Source organism: Idiotropiscis lumnitzeri, chromosome 12 (genome assembly GCF_059441095.1).
Source record: "Idiotropiscis lumnitzeri isolate Australia: NSW breed Sydney's pygmy pipehorse chromosome 12, RoL_Ilum_1.0, whole genome shotgun sequence".
Classification (NCBI taxonomy): Eukaryota; Metazoa; Chordata; class Actinopteri; order Syngnathiformes; family Syngnathidae; genus Idiotropiscis; species Idiotropiscis lumnitzeri.
The window spans coordinates 16921353-16939314 of NC_142402.1; the positions used below are offsets into that span (position 1 = coordinate 16921353).

At 42.2% G+C, this 17962-nt stretch overlaps 1 protein-coding gene across 3 annotated transcripts in view; it reads left to right on the forward strand.

Annotated features, from left to right (window-relative positions):
- The window catches only part of LOC148326232 (neuropilin-1a-like), a 60529-nt gene that overhangs the window by 10694 nt on the left and 31873 nt on the right, over positions 1 to 17962 (forward strand). Inside the window, exons 2-4 of one of the 3 annotated variants that reach the window (XM_088311696.1) lie at positions 3498 to 3627; positions 16406 to 16636; positions 16823 to 16997. In XM_088311696.1, coding sequence (XP_088167822.1) covers positions 16534 to 16636; positions 16823 to 16997 — 278 coding nt within the window. In that variant the 5' untranslated portion in view covers positions 3498 to 3627; positions 16406 to 16533. Of the gene's footprint in view, positions 1 to 3497; positions 3628 to 15419; positions 16637 to 16822; positions 16998 to 17962 lie in introns of those variants that run through there. The other 2 variants (XM_088311695.1, XM_088311694.1) reach the window with 2 other exon arrangements.

Below are 17962 nucleotides of genomic sequence, written 5' to 3' on the forward strand. Positions count from 1 at the left end.
CTGCTCAAATTTATTAGGATTGATTATGTGACAAGTGCAGATGACGCCATTGAAAATGATTCGGTGCAAAATGTTTGCTTGTCAGCTGATGTCTGCTTTGCGTTAGCATAGTAATGTCATGTTAGCTTATATGCTAACAGTATGTCACAGTAACTTCTCTGGTTAGTGGCCTGTATTCTAAGGTGTTTTGAATTTTAACTTGAAACGTTAAATTAATGTCCAGGTGCGGTTCTGTGGTTCTCAAGATACAAGTTGTATTCATTCTGCATCGAACTCAAAGCAGTCGTATCTCAAATCATCTTTCCCCTATGAAATGAATGGAAATGCCATCAATCTGTTCCAGGGCAAGAAAAAAAAAATATAAAAATTTCATAATGAATTAAGATAATGGATTCTAGTGGGGGGGGGGGCTATGTGATTGTTCTAAATACACATGTAATTCTTTTTTCTTGATTTTTACTTTGACAGTCAACTTCAACTGGGAGTGGGCGCATCTTCCACCAGGCTCTTAATCCTTTTTTTTTTTTGTCATATGCAAAACAATATCAAAAATAATTCCATTCACGTTGTCAGTTTTTTTTTCGTGGGAATTAAAGACGCTAGAGGGGTCGGAAAAGCCGTTAAGTTGTCGACGCTGTCGCTGGGTTTTGTGAATTCGCTCCTCTGCTCACAGCCTTGTTGTTAGTGTAAGCAGTGCGCATCAGTGGGGACACACTTTGAAGTCAATAAAAATTAAAAATCTCCTGCGCAACTCAACTCATCTTAATCGATTAAATGAATGAATGTTGCAGTGTGCTGTTTGCATTCCAAGTGTGTTTGCCAACATCGGACAAGTTTGATAGTAAAACTTGCACCCCGGGGATGTGATTACTTACAAGTGCTCGTGCAATGCATCATTTCCTAATTAACATTTGCATACCTTGGCGTCAAGCGGGCCTCCGGTGGGGTGTTATTGTGGGGTTGCGGAGCAGGCAGCTCTTTTATGCTAATTAATTGAAATAAAATTAGCCTGGAGCTGAACGCATGGGCGGAGCCACAGATCGCTTCAACGTGCTGTGAAAATGAGGGGGGGGGGAGTAATATGTATGCGACCACCCCTTGTATGTTAAATGCCGGTTAGTTGAGTCATCACGATGTTACCCGTGCAAAAGTATTGGGACACCTGCAGGAGGGCAAGTAAATGTGGACCAAGAGTCTTCAATCCTGTTCCTCGAGGGCTGCCGTCCTGTCTGTTTTCCATCTCTCCCTGCTACAACACACGTGATTCAAACGATCAGGGTCGTTATCTAGCTTCTACAGACCTTGTTGATTATCTGATCATTTGAATCCGGTGTGTTGCAGCAGGGAGAGATGGAAAACGGCGCAGGACAGCGGCCCTCGAGGAACAGGATTGAGGTCTGGTGCAGACTGTGGAGAAAAAGCAAATGAAAATGTGAATTTAGCACGAAAATATTTGGGAACCTCAAGAAGTGACAAATAAGAATGTGGAGTTCGGACAAAAGTGTCGGGACACCGAAAAGTATGTGAGTTTACGACACATACAGGAAGTGGAAAAAGAGAGCAAAAATGTGGACGAAATCTAAGTCATAACTTCAAGTCGTCAGTGCACAACACAAAGACAAGATGGCACCGATTATGAATTTTGGCTACGGACCCACAATCAATGATTTACTGCATCATTCCTCACATTCTCATTAAAATCCAATCAGCTGCGTTCAGATGATAAACACGCACACACATGATATCATCATGCTGGTAATAAGTGGAGAATATCATTTGTGTGATATCGTCTTCAAATAAACCTGGAATGAGCTTTGTATTGCAACCCTTTGCATTTGGCACCGAGTGTTGTCATACCGTAATGTGTGTGTGTGTGTGTGTGTGTGTGCGCCTATTGTGTAGTGTCATGACTTTGCTCCAAGCCAGAAGTCTGCCGAAACAGATGTGCAATACCTTTGTTGAATCATCACGCACATTTTTTTAAGCACTTTAAAAACAGCTACAGCTGCGTACAAAATGCGGTACATAAAATCAAGCATATAAAAAACAAAGACGGTTAAAACAATCGGTTAATCACAAAAGAAAAACACCAAAACAACACAGTGTCTTATTGTCAAGGTATTAAAACGTTGTCCTCTTTTTGGCTTTTCACTCCGGTTCGATTAGGTAAAAATGAAGTCCTGTGCCACTGTCGGAAAAAAAAAATCCACAGCGTATTTTGAAATCGTCTCCACCACGCGGCGCCTCTAATTGGTGTCGTGGGCTTGGCGCTTGTTGCTTGGGGAGACACCCAAACATGGCGGAGGACACCTCACTTGTCCTTCTCCTTTTCCGGAGTCTGGAATGTCCACGATGCACTTGGCAAACGAATACTCGGCTGTGAAAAGCGCAGCAGGGATCTGAGGCGGCCCTCTCCAAAGAACTTAATTAGCACTTTCACCTCCAACCAGACCCGCCGGCCGGCCAGATGGGCGTTCGTAGCCCCGTCGACATAGCCCACAAGCCTGTTATTTGTGACGCCAACGGTTTGATCTGTGAAAATATGCCCGATTAGCGGCCAGGAGCAGCCCAACTGCTCGACTGCTGCCGAGATAACAGGAAGTGAGAGTTGATGGGAAGCGACTTGACCGCCGTGCTTCACTCCACTCAACATGATTTGTTGGTAGACATCAAAGGCCATTTCAAGACGCGTAACGTCGTTAGCGTAATAGCGTCATTGCGTTAGTCATTTTGGAACGTTTTCAGGTAAAAAAAAAAAAAAAAAGTCAATTTGCCTCAATTCAACCTTTCCATGACCGGAATAAGGAAACATATTAGTACTTGATATTTTGTCAGCAAGTTAAAAAATGATGACACGTGAGGCTATTCGGCCCACAATTATGGAGTCTTCATTGAACGCTAATATGCTTGTTATAACCAACTTTTGCCGTTTCGTAAACGAGGGCAATTTAGGGAATTCAGTTCAACCTTTTAGACTTGTTCTCCTAAACATATGAATATTTGGTTCTCGTGGTTTTCATAAACATCAAAGACACAGGTGTCAAACTCGCGGCCCGGGGGCCAAATTTGGCCCGCCAAATCATTTTATGGGGCCTGCTGAAGAAAATCATGTGCGTCAACTCCCATGATTCTTGCTAAAATCTTGACCGAAAATTTAAAATGTCGTAAGTATAAATAATATATTGTCAGCGATTTTATTGCTACCAAGCCGTAGTAACTTGAACAATAGTTGAACAAAATATCTTCCTTGAGGTCTGGAAAACTGAACGCTATTTAGGTTGTAATGAAACTCGTGATTGTTTGCGAAACATGCAGCAAAGACAATCTTTAATTGCAAATGGACACTTTTTACGTTTTTTATGTTATTTTGTAATCATGAAGACTATTATAGTTTTCAACGTTTTAATGTGTTATGTAAACATGTAACACAATTTGCAAAAAAAAAACAAACATTTTTTTTCTTTTTTAATTTTAATTATTTTTTTTTTTTTTGGTAGATTTGTGATGATGAGCCTCCCAACAAAAGTCCGTGGCATTTAATCGGCCTCCCAGTTGGATGGACTTGATTTTTCTCAATGAGCTTGCTGGCAGCCTTCCAGATGCATTCTTGGGAGACGACGACGAGTGGTGAGTGCTCAAACGCCAACTGTTCAAATAGTCCCTCGTCCAACGGGGGCTGCGGCCGTCTTGTTAGTTAGCGATGCACCGCTAATGACTCTGTGATGAATTCACACATCATGTTCTTTGATGTGAAAGTGTTGGGGGAGGTTACTGAGAAGACGAGGGGAAAAAATACATTTACGCACGAACACACGTACGTGTGTGTGAATTTCCACATTCGTCTTTTTTTCCCCTCAAGCGCTGTTAATAAAAATAAAATCCAAATTAAAAAAATCATCTGACCTGGTGAGTGCACATCACAGTATCTGACTTGATCTGTCCACATGACTATTTTGTTTAATTCCTCAATAACACCATTTGACCAACAAGCGGTCTTGAAGCGCGACTGTTTACTTTGCGACTGCTGTTTGCGGTCGTTCTGTCGCTGAGTGACGTGTTGAAAAATGAGATTATGCAGCATGTAAATGGATTACAAGGCAAGCTGCTGTCAGTGGGAACGATGAGGATGGTGGTGAGGAGGAGGAGGAGGAGGACGTTACTCGGATTAGCAACATGCGAGAGATGGTACCATTTTTGTGACAAAAAGGTTTTGGCACGACAACGGGAAGTGGAAAGTGGAGAAAATGTGAAGCGACTGACCAGAGTTCAGCAATTCCTCGTTTATCGTGGTTAATGGGGAATTAAGATTCACATTTATTATTTTAATGTTTTATTTTGGGAGTATTTATGCTTCCATTATGCTGTTCCCAACCTTCTAAATACTTGTTACACAACAAATGTAACGTGAAAAATGAAAGTTCCAAGCTGGGAAAAAAAAGCTAATAACTACATTAAAGTTTTAATTTTTATCCTAAAAATAAGAAGCACTGTCGTCGGAAGTAATCATGCCTTAACTTTCACTTTGCGCAAAAACGTTGTGAGTTACCAAACAGAACGTTGTTCAAAAGTGCCGTTTGTTTCTTAACGTGTTTGAAACTGGCGGCATACGATAACGGAAAATGCTGAGTCATCGCAGCCAATCGGCTCTTGGGATGAATCCACTTGTGCTCTCATTGGTCGATTTTTGACTAGGGAAACAATCACGCGCCTTGTAGAAAGCCGTGGAGCAAACTCATCTCTTAAAAACAACGCGTCTTTCCGCAATATGGCTGTCTTTATTTTTTTTCCATTTTTTGGGGGTTAATTTATTATTTTTTTTTTTTATGAATATTTTGGAAAACCCCAAAAAGTATCACCGCTGCAAAATGTGGCAAGGGAACACTGTATTGGGAAACAGCTGAAAGTATTGAGACGCCATAAAAATCCGTGAAACGTGAGAAAAATGATGAGTTTGGATGAAAGTAGTGCAGAAAATGGAAAAAAAAAAAATCTGACCAAAGGTATTGCAACTCCTAGAAGGGAAATGTGAAGACATTTAGAGACACCTAAAAGCAAAGTGAAACATTTTGGACACATGCAGGGCAAACGTCTAAAAACTGTCGCAATACTTTTGCCACAGTCGCATTCTGCTGCATGTGAACAAAGAATCACGTCATTATTCTTTTGTGCTTTTCATTTGCTCCATTATGTGTTTTTTTTTCCTATTTAATGTGGCTAATCCTGGTTGAAAGACGTAATTATGTGCTGAAAAGATCTTCGGCCTCGCCGGGGAAATCAGACAAATCTCACGAGGCTTTTTTGTTTAATTTATGAGATTGGATTTTAATTCGGCCTGATAATCAAATCTAATGAAAACTTCCGCCGAGATTTGCAACAGCCAGCCGGCATTTTAATGACGTGGGCGGCATCTTAATGATACCATTTAATAATGAAAAAAAAAATAAAAAATAACTCGTTTATTTCGAGAGTTTGTCTCATCGTCACGGTTTGAAGTTTGTCTGAGATGACAACGACTGTAAAATGAGAATGACGGCAATTCCGGGAACAAGAAGAACAAGATCCTTAGAAGCCGAACACTAAACAGTGAGAAGTAGAAACAACCGCAGCACTTCAAACATAAAAGATGAAGAACATAGACACGAGGAAACTAAATACTACAAAAGTAAAAAACGTGAACATGACACTCAAGAACACAACCTGAAGAACTTGACCGGAGAGCACGACGAGCGACGCGGTGACAAAATATCAAGGACGTGACAACTCCGACGACAACACATTCACGACATGAACAATAAGAACTGGAAACTGAAACACGAAGATCTGGACATTGGTACCACTGAAGGGCCAACATTTCTGTTGGCAAAGGTAGAAAAAAAATGCGTCCACGTCAAAATTCAACACCAAGAACTAAATACAAAAGACCACTTTCATGCCTGCTTGCCCGTTTGCGCTACATTCATGTAAATATTGAATAAATTATGCTTGATATATTTCCAACTCAGGTACTCACCTGTTGGTGTGGAAGTGTGTGTGATAATCATCAGCATCACCATGGAAACGGCTGCCATGCCGCAGAGTAGGCATTCAACTGGGTGGGGCGGGCTCTTTTCCAGGGGGTCGCATGTCCTGTTTTTTTTTTTTTTTTTTCTCTCTCTCTCCTCTCCTCTCCCTCCCCAGAGGTGTCCTCGTCGCCGTGGCGACACAGTAGGCAGGTAGGTGACTAACGGGGATCACAGATTAATAACAACACAGCAGCGGCAGCAACCGGGTGAGCGGTTGCCGTGGCAACAAGGAGCAGAGAGCGGAACCTCATTTGGCGGCGGACAGATGAGGTTCTCTTTGAAAAGGAGCACGTGTAGCATGTAGCGCGCCGCTAACGGATTTGAGGTCGGCTAATTACGCTGGTTTATTTCGGTGGGAATTATTTATCGGCACTCCTGTAGTGAAAAACTCCTCGGCCGTACGTTCTTTCGATGAGCGGCTAACTCCGAGGTCCTGCGGATAAAATGATCCAATATAATTAAGTCAAAATATGACATAGTACCTGTCGCAGTATGTCCATATAAGGAGAGTGTGTGTGTGTGTGTGTGTTGAAATACACTAGATTGGGCGTGGGCAAACTACGGCCCGGGGGCCACATGCGGCCCGTTAAACATTTTAATCCGGCCCGCCGAACTTGAAAAAAATTAAATCAATAAACCTTGTTCATGTTTTATTTTCAAAATACTGTGACATATATATTGTTATAATGCTTTTCTTCACTTTTATTTAAAATAAAATGTTTTTTTTTTCTCCGATGAGGCGAGGTTACCAAAACACTCCATCCATCTGCTCCTGGTCCGGCCCCTCCTGTTAAATTTTAGAACCCATTGTGGCCCGCCAATCAAAAAGTTTGCCCACCCCTGCACTAGACACTGGCATACATTTTAGTAAAGCATTACCAGATCAACCTTTGAAGTAGCATCAAGCTAGGTTTAGGGTACCAAAATAGGGCGTCAAGTCCAGGGTTACGATTGAAAGTTAGGTTCTCTAGCCTGGTTGAGAATTTCGAGGCAAGTGATGCTTTTGTGGAAGGTTTCACCTGATGCAGATTAGAAACATGAAATAATAACACGCGGCATGATTCCTGTTCGTTCTGTTGAACTGCTTTAAATGTCGCAATTAAAAGTGTTCACTCCTTTAAATTTTTGACGTTTTCCCGAAGCAGCTGACTTGTCACCTTGATGATTTCTAACCTTCAGTCGATCGTCCACACAACTTTGTCACGATTGCTTCATTTTATTTATTTTTTTTCATTTACATTTTTTACAACATCCCGATTTACCCAAATATCCTTGGTGGAGGTCAAATCATCTGCTCCGTCTCATCCTTTCATGATAATAATTGATATGTTGTTTTTTGTTTTTTATCGAATAGCATCAGCACATTGAGCGCAAGCGCCACACTGCCATTCGCGCGTCTCACCATCCGTTAATTTGCGATGGCGCGATAACAAACGTCTGCGCCAGATCAATAATATCCTTCAGTCGCCTATCCTTCACTTTGTCATCTCTCACTTTGCCACTTCAATCTCTCTCTCACTCTCTCTCTCTCTCTCTCTCTCTCTCTCTCGGCTCACACACACTCTTTGCTGTCACTCGGCCGACGATAAATCGATCGCGTTGAGGGAGATGTCGGCGGTAACGCCAGGAAATAACAGACCTCGCTGTTGGGAGACGTGAGTGTGTGTGTATGTGTGGGGGGGTGCGTGTGTGTGCTTGTGTACTTTTGTGTTACATTCTGAGCTGTCAGTGTATTGACACTGATTCTAGGGCTGCAACTAACGATTATTCTAATCGATGAATCTTTTTTTATTTATTTATTTATTTTTATATTATTTAATTATTGTCAGGGATTGACATGGAGGAGGACCCAAATGCTGGCAAGCGAGGCAGGAGTGCAGATAAGGAATTAAATAATTAAATGAAAAAATAAATACATAAATAAATAAATAAAAGGTTCTGGGATACTTCAAAATACTTAAGTCCAAAACAAAACGGATCAAAGGAACTTAAACACTTGGGGGAAAAAAGGACTTGGACTGAAAACGAAGTAACAGCAACTTGACGTTGTGCGAGTAAAGGACAAAGGAACCGACAAGGTCATATTCTTTGTATGTGAGGGAGGAGCTAAGTTTAGCCTGGGTTGTTAGCCGAAGTTACGGGAAAGCTGCAGGAAGCCCTTCAGATGCATGTACGGGTAAAATTTAAACACCTGCAAGCCTTTTGTTGTTAATAATGATATAATTTTTTTTCCCAAGGGGTTTCATTATTTATTTTTTGCTGTTTGCACCACAGCTTGTTTCCAAGGCAGGTGGAGTGCGGACCACCTCACTTCAGCTGCGTGTTCTCCTGTCGCTTTGTGGCTTTGATGTGATGGCAGTCTTCATTCATAATGCATGTCGCCACGGCGGGAGTGCGTATATTAAATATTTTCCATTCAAATCCCAGACGCTATAGTGTCTGCCCCCGCCCCCCCCCCCCTCAAGCGCAACCCGCGGCACACTCACAAACACACAAATATATACATCCTTGTTCAAATATTCAGCAGGTGGGTTCCCGTTTTAGGTTCTGGATCTCTAATTCCGATTGTTTGCCATGACGAGATGCAGTCTAAGATGATCAATGGGCCAAATTGTATCTCTGGAATATTTTATTGCGCAAACGTAAAGTGTTGGTTTGATTCGATCCATTGATCAGAGGAGTCTCGAGGGCTGCGAAAATGCAACCAGCAATCGCCTCGTTCACGGCCGAGCGATCCATCGACTGCGCGGCCATCAGAGTTGATCAGACACAAAGGTCACTTGAAGCTTCTCACACCTCTCACCTTCCTCCTCTTCATCATCCTCCTCATCCTCCCGTCGCCTTTTGTCCCGCCTGGGATTGAAAGCGCCGTGCCGTGACACCGGGCATCACCCTCGGAATAAAAATGAGGCGAGGCGGCTGGAAAATTTAACATGTTGTCAGGCCCCAAGTAGCTCCCCCCCCCCACCCTCTGCCCGAGTGATTTAGGACGTGTGGGCTGCTCTTGATTAGCGTCGTAGCGAGCTTGGTGATGTGTAGAAGGCAAATGTTCGCCGAGGTTATTGCTGCTGGGAATGTTCTACTCATTTTTTTTTCTTTTTCTTCACCGTCTTTATATAGAGCTGCATGATTATTACAGCCTTTTGAAATGTGATTGAGGGAGTTCACATCTTCAGACTGCTCCGACTTGTGTTTTATGTACAGTAAAGAGACATGGTGGTGCCGCATTGGGCCGTACGATAAGTGGAGGAGTGTTGCGGGAGGATTAACGTGCATGCAAGCAGCATTATGGACAGATACTGACGCATGCCATACCTAATGCAAGACATCTGGAGGCTAGAAGAGTAGAGAACTTTTTAGAAAACGCAAAAGAATAGCGAAATGTTAATCACAGCGTCAAACTTTGTATGAGGTTAAAATTCTGTCGCAAATGGGTTTCAAGTACCCGAAAAAAAGTGACCCAAAAATGTTAGCTTTGAAACAAAAACCGCCGGCTTGTGGCGTCTATTTGGACATGGCTTTACGAGACGTTATTTTGTGGGTCGACTTGGGATATATTTGTCCACCCAAATTCATCACCAAAATCTTGAAGTGAGTTATGGCGAGGTGTCAAATTGTGCCGCTATGCTTCACCTTATGCGCAATGACAAAGTCAAATCCTTCCTAATTTTGCATTGGGCATTAGTCTTTTGCACAAATTGTTGAAAAAGTCTGACAAAATCTCTAAAAACTGAAGGACTCCTGGAAATGTCCAAAATGATTTTCAAGACTTTTTTTTTTTTTGGTGGTCTTCTACTTATGATGTATGCCGACTAGATTGCATGTTGCTCAGTGAAATTGTGTGTGGGGGCTGATCCCCCCCCCCTTCAAAATTCACAATTACTGGAGTTTTGCGTTGTATGGCGAGTTATCAAATATGCTCCTTGAGACTTTTTTTGTGGGCCAACTTGGACCAAATTTCACGTTGCCAAGTGGATCTGGATTTCCTAAGATTCTGGGTGGCGCTACTCTGTACATTTTTATAGGTTCAGCCTGTGACCTCTACAAATGTTCACCAGAATGAACACATCTGCAAAATGTGGTGTGGGAACGCTCTCCAATTTATTTATTTATTTTTTTAGGCGTCGTTTCAGCCATTCCACACAAAGCTGTGATATACCACACAGTGTTGCTTTTATGATTTCTATAATTGGGCTGCACCAGAGTCCACATGTGTCAAATGTTGGCACCAAAGCTATTTGGTGCCAAGCGGCCACGGCTCCGAGTCAAGGCGAGGCCTGGCCCGCCTCCAACAGTGAAAGCCCCCCGAGAGGAAATTTCAAACAGCTGTCCCTAAAAATACGGCGCGTGAGGAATGCAAGCCACTGAGTTCTTTTCCCAGCAATCTCTCTGCGAACGTTTGATCCTAAATGTGCTACACCAGGAATCCCAAACGTTCTCTTGGACTCTTAATTATAGAATTGTGACATCATACAATAATGTCAACTTTATATATGTAAATTTTTGGGGGGGTTTTTTGCCATGTTTTTGAGTCCACATTATTTTGTTGGACGGTAAAATTCAGACTACTTCAGCTAATAAATGTTAAGCACGTAGCTGCAATGTGCATTATTCAAGTTCAAAGCAAAATGGAAAACTCTCATTTTAATAAACGGGTCAGCTGAGTGGTTGTATCCCAAGACAAAGGTTGTGGGTTCGATTCCCGGCCAGTGTGAGCATGTCCAAGCGTCCTTGAGCAAGATAGTGAAATGATACTTGCTCCTGATGCAACATCATCAGTACATAAATGTGCAAACAGCGTTAAAGCGCTCCGAGTACTTAAGGTCGCAAAGCTATACAAGTGAAAGCTTGTTTAGCATTTTTCTATCCTCTCATGACCGTCCGTCTATCCATCCATTGTCTGAGACGCTTTTCGTCACGAGGGCGAGCTGTAGCCTATCCCAGCTGTCTTCGGGCAGTAGACGGGATTCACCCTGGACTGGTTGGCAGCCAATGACGGACAACGCGCTCACAATTTAGAGCATCAACCTCGCATGCATGTCTATAGAATGTGGGAGGAAACCGAAGTACCCGGAGAAAAGCCACGTAGGCACGGGGAGAACATGGAAGGCCTGAGGTGCGAGTCGGACGGGCTCACCAGTCGTCCACCGTGCCGTCCCTCATGATTCTCATAGACACTTAATTTCTTGTAGAAATTTGCAACAAGGATCGATTCATTTATTTATTTATTTTATTTATTTTGCCGTTTTCAATCAAAATGGCAGCCTACCCCTTCAATTCCAGGCACGGGTGCTTGGGATTTCTATCTTGGCATGTCAGCCAAATTTCATCTTGACTGGAGAATTCAGTGTCAGGCGCTGATATATATATTTTTTTTTCCCCAAAACTTTCCAAGGGATGCGATTCAGTGTGAAATATTGGCGTCACTTCAAACTTCCTGTTAAATTTTAAATCAAATACATGACTGCTTGAGACTTTTTTTTTTTTTGCATCGTATTAAAATTGACGCCGGTCGCACTTTTTTCCTTTCCATCGGGTGCAAGTGAGTGCAAAATGGTGGCTTCAAAACCAAAATGGTCGACTTTTTTTTTCAATTTGTCTTTCCGATTTTTCCGCGTGTCCGTTTTAAGATGGACTGGTCCAACCAATTTCCTATTTATTGGAGAAACTTCACTACTTTTTTTTTTTTTTTTATCCCCTCCAACTTTCCAGGGGGGAGCGCGACAGACTGCGAAATGATGCCTTCAAACCACTTAACGCTTCACTTTCATGAATGGGTCCTTGAGGCCTTTTTTTGTCCTTCCTGTTATTATTGACATGTTAGCCAAACTTCATGTTGATAGGTGAAACTAATGTCACGGCCTGTTTTTTTATTTTTTTTCTCCCCAGGGGGGTACAACTGATTGCATGCTTGCGGTTCTGTAATAGAAGGTTGTCTTATTTTTAAATGTATATATTTATACACACACACACACACACACACACACAGTGGTGTATGCGTATGAGAAGCCCGCACGCCGCCATTACTGCTCGCCGCCTGTCTCTCAAAGCTAATGGATCACTGTCACCGCCTCGTGTAATTACTGCGACGTGACTGTGTCATTACACAAACGCCACCCTCCTTCCAGCCTCTGCGTGTGTTTGTGTGTGAGTGCAGCCTCACTGCTGAGATACAGAAATGCACACGTCGATGACGATAAAGAGACAAGAAAATAACATCCTTTATCGCTGACAATTTCCTGTATTTTTGGCAGACTCATGTTTGCCAAACATTTCATGATCTTTTCTTTCCTTGGGGAAGTCAAGCAAAGGCCAGTTTATTTTGGGTTTACGAATGTCAGACAAACAACAACACTGTGAAATTGTAGAGTTGGACGCTTGAGACGATTCAACAAGAAAAATATTTTTAATCTGGATTGGGGAAAAAAATCTAGATGTGGATTGAATCTGAACACAGATTGCAGAACTCCGCTCTATAAAGTTTTCTTTGAAATTTGAGTTCATTGATTTTGAAGGCGTGATTTTAATCTGGATTGCATGTGGATCAAATCCAAGCACAGATCTCATTTTAACTTTGACTCTGGCCTCTTCTAGCCGTCTTGATTCATTTTATTTTTAATTAGATTTTAATTTTTCATCTGGATTACATAGAATTCTGTTAAGTGATCAAATCTTGTAAGAGATCGCAATACATTCCCATTCAGCTCTGCTTGAGGATGTTACGTTGAGAGTCAAGGCTCAAGCATAGCACATTTAATTTGGTTTCTGTGAAGCTTTTTTTTTTTTTAAGTGTATGTCAAACAATTGAAAGCTGAAAATTTTGAATCAGAAATTTTGTAAAAGTGGTCATCCCAGCCAGAGAATAATACTTTTGGATTGATTTTGAATGCAAAGAGATTAACAATATTGTGAAAAGTATTTTTATTACTTTTGTGCCTGCTATTCCTCTCACGGTCATTCCGCCAAGGGCGCCGATGACGGAGGTGACAATGTCGTTCTGTCGCTCGTCACATGCTCTTTGTTTACGCTTGTCACATCATATTTGTGGCCAATTTGCATGATTAGCACACTTGCAAAGTCAATTGCGGACACCAAAAGTAAGCACACTGTACTGAAGTAAAAGTCCATATTCTTGTGTCGAGAAATACTCGAGTAAAAGTACAGATTCAATAAGTTTACCTGAATAAAATTGAAAAAGTTAATAGACGCCCAGATATCAATCGATGTGACGCTCTAGTTACGTCTTTTTTGTCGTCGTTCGAAGAAGTTGAAAAAATAAAGAGCAACTGCTCTTTTTCAGCCAAACTCAAATTTGTTTGTTATGCTTTCAATGAAAAAAAAAGCACAATCTTGTACAAAAGAATGAGTGCTTTAAAGAATTAATTGGTTTAATCAAGCGTGATTACTGCGCATGTTGCAGTATTCGCGTGTTGGATGAGTGCCTTTAAGGGGTGTGGCCTGGTTGAGTTGATCGGGTTAGTCTGCCTGTTGTGTGAGCACCTGGGTGTGAGTTGTGGCCTACAACAGCTCCTTGTGAGTGTTCTCATTTTCTATTTGCGTGTTGTCATGTTCAATAAATGACTGAATGATGATATTACATCGGTGATTGTGGCTCTCCTTCCCCGCAAGCAAGGGGGGGGGCAAATATATTTTTTTCTTTTATGTTTTCAAAATGTCAGCATTTTTATATATCTGACTGAGGACAAAAGCATGATCACAGGCCAGCATGTGAGTCGGCGACACGTTTAAAATGAGGATCGGCAACAACAACGCCGAGGGTTGTGTCGGAGTCTCGGAAGAAATCTGAAAAGTCATCTCACAAGTTCAGGAACAAATACACTCTTTGAGTTCCAGCATTTCAAACGCACTCTTTGTTTGTTCCAAATATGACGCTAAATTGGGAGAAATGTCATCCCCATTAGATTTCCTCATTTGTTTCTTGGTTGTAATTTACACTGAAACAGATTTGCATTTGGCAACCTGGACTAGAATCAAAATACTTTTTACAGAAAGGATATAGAAACATTTCTATGACCGTATTTATGCAAATAATGGCCCGGTGTTTTATTTACTCATAGCGGAAGTTAGTAACGTACATCTGATTTCCTAATTTTTTACTTTTAGAAAATGGCAAAAGCCCCCAAAAAAAAACTAACAAAAAATTTTTTTTTCCACAATTTACGTGAACTATGACCTGTATAATTGCATTGAGAAAAAGGGGGGAAAAAAACGCTTCACAAAAAGCAACAGAAACAGCTGAATTTTATTCTGCATCCCCACTTGTAAGAGGGTGTGCACACTTTTACAACTGCGTGATGTCCATTTTTTTATTTTTACTCCCACCTCCAAAATTGTTACTCTTTTCAAGACCCCGTTAAATAGGTGGCCACTGATTAAACTTCAGATGTTCGAATATGTTTTTTTATACAATTTAGTTGTAAAGTTTAGATCAAAAATTGTGGAAAAAGAAGCTCGATGGATGTACAGACGATGGATGATCGCTCTTCTACAGTACGTCTACTGGACCGCTAATCCTCAAACTCATTTTAAACATGCACTAATGTAATCTCTTTGTGATCAATGATGGCTGCTTTAAAGAATCTTGTCAAGGGAGGGGGGCCGGGGTTGGGGGTGATTGAAGCACAGTCCCAAAGCATTCTGGGAAACGTGAGCATAGCTCACAGATGGCAAGACCAGAACGCCTCGGTGAGCTTGACCGTCGTCCCTCACGTTGATGTTGGGGCTTTTGTCAAGTTAACCCGATTTTCTCCCAATCAGCATCCATCAATATGGCAGAAAGTGTTATTGATCCTTGATTTAAGTTCAAAATGGTCCGAGGACAAGATCCATTGTGGCTCATCTGCCGCTCTCAATGCGATTAGTCGCTTTTTAGGACGTCTCGTATTCATCTTGGGGAGCATTCTGCCTCCGCTATTGTCACGAGTGGTTTATATCAAAATTCTAAATGTAGCTCAATGTGGCATGGAGACATTTGGAAATGGATGCAAACAAGAATACGCCAATAAGTGAAGAAAAATGATCTCGTTCAAAATTGTAAAATCAAATATTTTATTGCTCCGTATTAATATCGCAATAGTCATTTCATGTCCTCCAATAATGGCTCGCATATAAAATGTGCAAGTATTTCAACAACTCTTAGTCAATAAATTCATTTTATTCAAAGTCAAGGCATTAAGTGGAGTTTCTAAATTACTGGAACCTCACGTATCATCCAAAATAATGTTCTAATATTTTCAGAGAATGATTATAACATGCCTACTCTTGCATACATACATTTTAATTCAAATATTTACCTTGGCTCAGTAAAGGTTGGGAATCACTTTAAATACGATAGGATAACTCCCCCATGTTGTGTGCTGCTACGTTGTGATTTAACTCTGTTTATATTAACATTTTTCCATGTTTCCAAAATGCCTTCACATGCCTACAGGAAAGCAAACGCAATTAGGCCACTTCCATTCCAATTTGTCCAGGGGTGTTCTTTTCACCCAAAGTGAATTCATTCAATTTTGGGGGGCACGTGACTCACATTAATTTGCATTTTAAAACATTCTTTAGTCCTCGACATCCGTCACGATGTCATTTATTTAGCTTAAACGGAACGTAACTTCACTCACTGTTAGGCAATAATGGGATGGTCCACCGCCAAAATGAAGATGAAATGACACATTAAGTCTGCCACCTGTACACCTAGCTATAGCAACCGGAAGTCGCTTTTTAGCTTACAAAGTAAATGTTAAGCGGTATTTTTCTTTTATTATTTTTATGATTAGTTTTTTAATTTTATGACTTGTGTGACCCTTAGTGGAGGTCTAAGTGTAGCTAGAGTTGAAAGTAACACTGTGGAGTTGTTCATGGTGTTTCAGTTTTGTTTCGCAAACGTCTCCAAAGGGAGCAAAATGAAGGAAAGGGAGGCGTCTTGATTGCAAAACTGTCGGTAGACGTTTTGTGGGTGTTCCACCGCACGCACAATCCTCGCTCGAGTTTTTCGGTGGCCGCCTCACAGCTGGATTTGTGGGAGTGGAAATTCCACAGTTTGCCGCCGACATCGGCGCTGTGACGGATGGAGAGGAGGGCGGAGAAAAAAAAGCTCCGTAGTGAGGAGGCGAGCGAGCCGGCGATGTTGTCTGCCTCGGCGTGCTGACGAGAACGTCCCTTCTCCCCGCTCCGCCACTCCGGATTTCCGACGCCCGCTTCGGGAGGAGGTAGCCCCGGTCACCGATTTTTTTTCCCCCCGCATGGGATCCCGCGTACCTGCCGCTTGGACCTAACGGAATTCTTCTTTTTTCCTCCTTCCTCTCTTTGGATTATTCACCTCCCAGGACCTGACAAGTTGAGGATGGACGACTTACATTGAGATCATTTCCCACTTTTTTCTTGATTCGAATTATTATTCTTACTTTGTGGACCACAACTGGCCAGTATTTGGTGGAAGAATTTCTCGGTCGGGATGTTGCAGCGGAGCAGCAGGACGCGCGTTGGAGCGCTTTGGGTGCTCCTCCTCGGTCTCCTGCTCACGCAGGTTGTCCTGACGGCTGCGCTCACCCAGACTGGTGCGTTCCGAACGGCTTTCACTCACTGCATGTCACAGTAGTCCATAAATGTTTCAAATTGACACTTGAAACGCGTTCAAGTGAGTGAGAGTGTGAGAGTGGCTCTCTCCTTGTGTGTGCATGTTACACATGTTGAATTCGTGTGAAACGTCCAATCGTGACATTTACTGTGACATTTGCTTTCAGACAAGTGCGGCGGAGCCATCGACATCCACTCCCCGGGCTACCTGACCTCCCCGGGCTACCCTGGCGCCTACCCGCCCTCGCAGCAGTGCGCCTGGGTGATCACGGCACCCGAGCCCGGCCAGAAGATTCTCATCAACTTCAACCCGCATTTTGACCTGGAGGACCGAGACTGCAAGTAAGACTTTGTGCGTGCACACTACAGATGCACTTAGACGATCTTGATACTGCGGGTGGGTCTGCCACCCATTGGTCGCGGGGCCTCACTGCAGCTGTCACTATAGAAGGTGCAGGGTGATGATGGGGGGGGGGGGCATCTGGAGAAGAAAATGAGGTTCAGAGGCTTCTGTGCCTCCTACCTGATAACAGTGTCTTTGTTCAACTCTTTGGTGAGCATTTAGAGGAGAGCATTTCTCTTAATTGTGAACATTCAGCATTTAAAAAAACCCACAATGCTCACTTAAGCCATTCAGCGGTATTCATGTACTGTGTCAAACCAAGAGCTGCTTGTAGAATTTTGACCGTCTTATCTTTGTAGATGAGAGTGTTTCTAAATAGTGTGCAACCTCCAAGATCAATTCAGGATGTAGGACAAAACAAATAACAAGAACATAAATATGGGCACATAATGTTGTGGAGAGACCAAAATGTCTATTGAAACCAGGCAGAGTGGGTTGCGCAAATTAGCGGCGTAGCTCTACGGAACGCAAACACTGACGGATACAACTTTGTGGAGCAACCATGTCACCTTTGTACAAATTAAACAGTTTTGGAGAACTGAAGCAAAACATCAAGAAACGAGAAAAACTGGATGGAACTAATAAGTGGTGTAGCTCTGTGGAACATAAACATGAACACACACAACATTGTGGAGTGACAACATGTCAAGAGTCTATTAGAGCCAAAAAAATTGTCTCATGTAGAGATGATGTGAAGGGGGGCGTGGTCTATTTTGGAGAAATGAAATGTCATGGAGGAAGGCGAATTGGGTGAAAATAATAACACAAACGTGGACGCACAGCATTGTGGAGCCGCCACACTTCTACCGGAACGCTAGACATTGCTAAAGTCTTGTGAGAAGCCATTAAGATGATCAATGTGTTTGCATAAATCATGAATTCGTAATAATGCAAACTTCAAGGT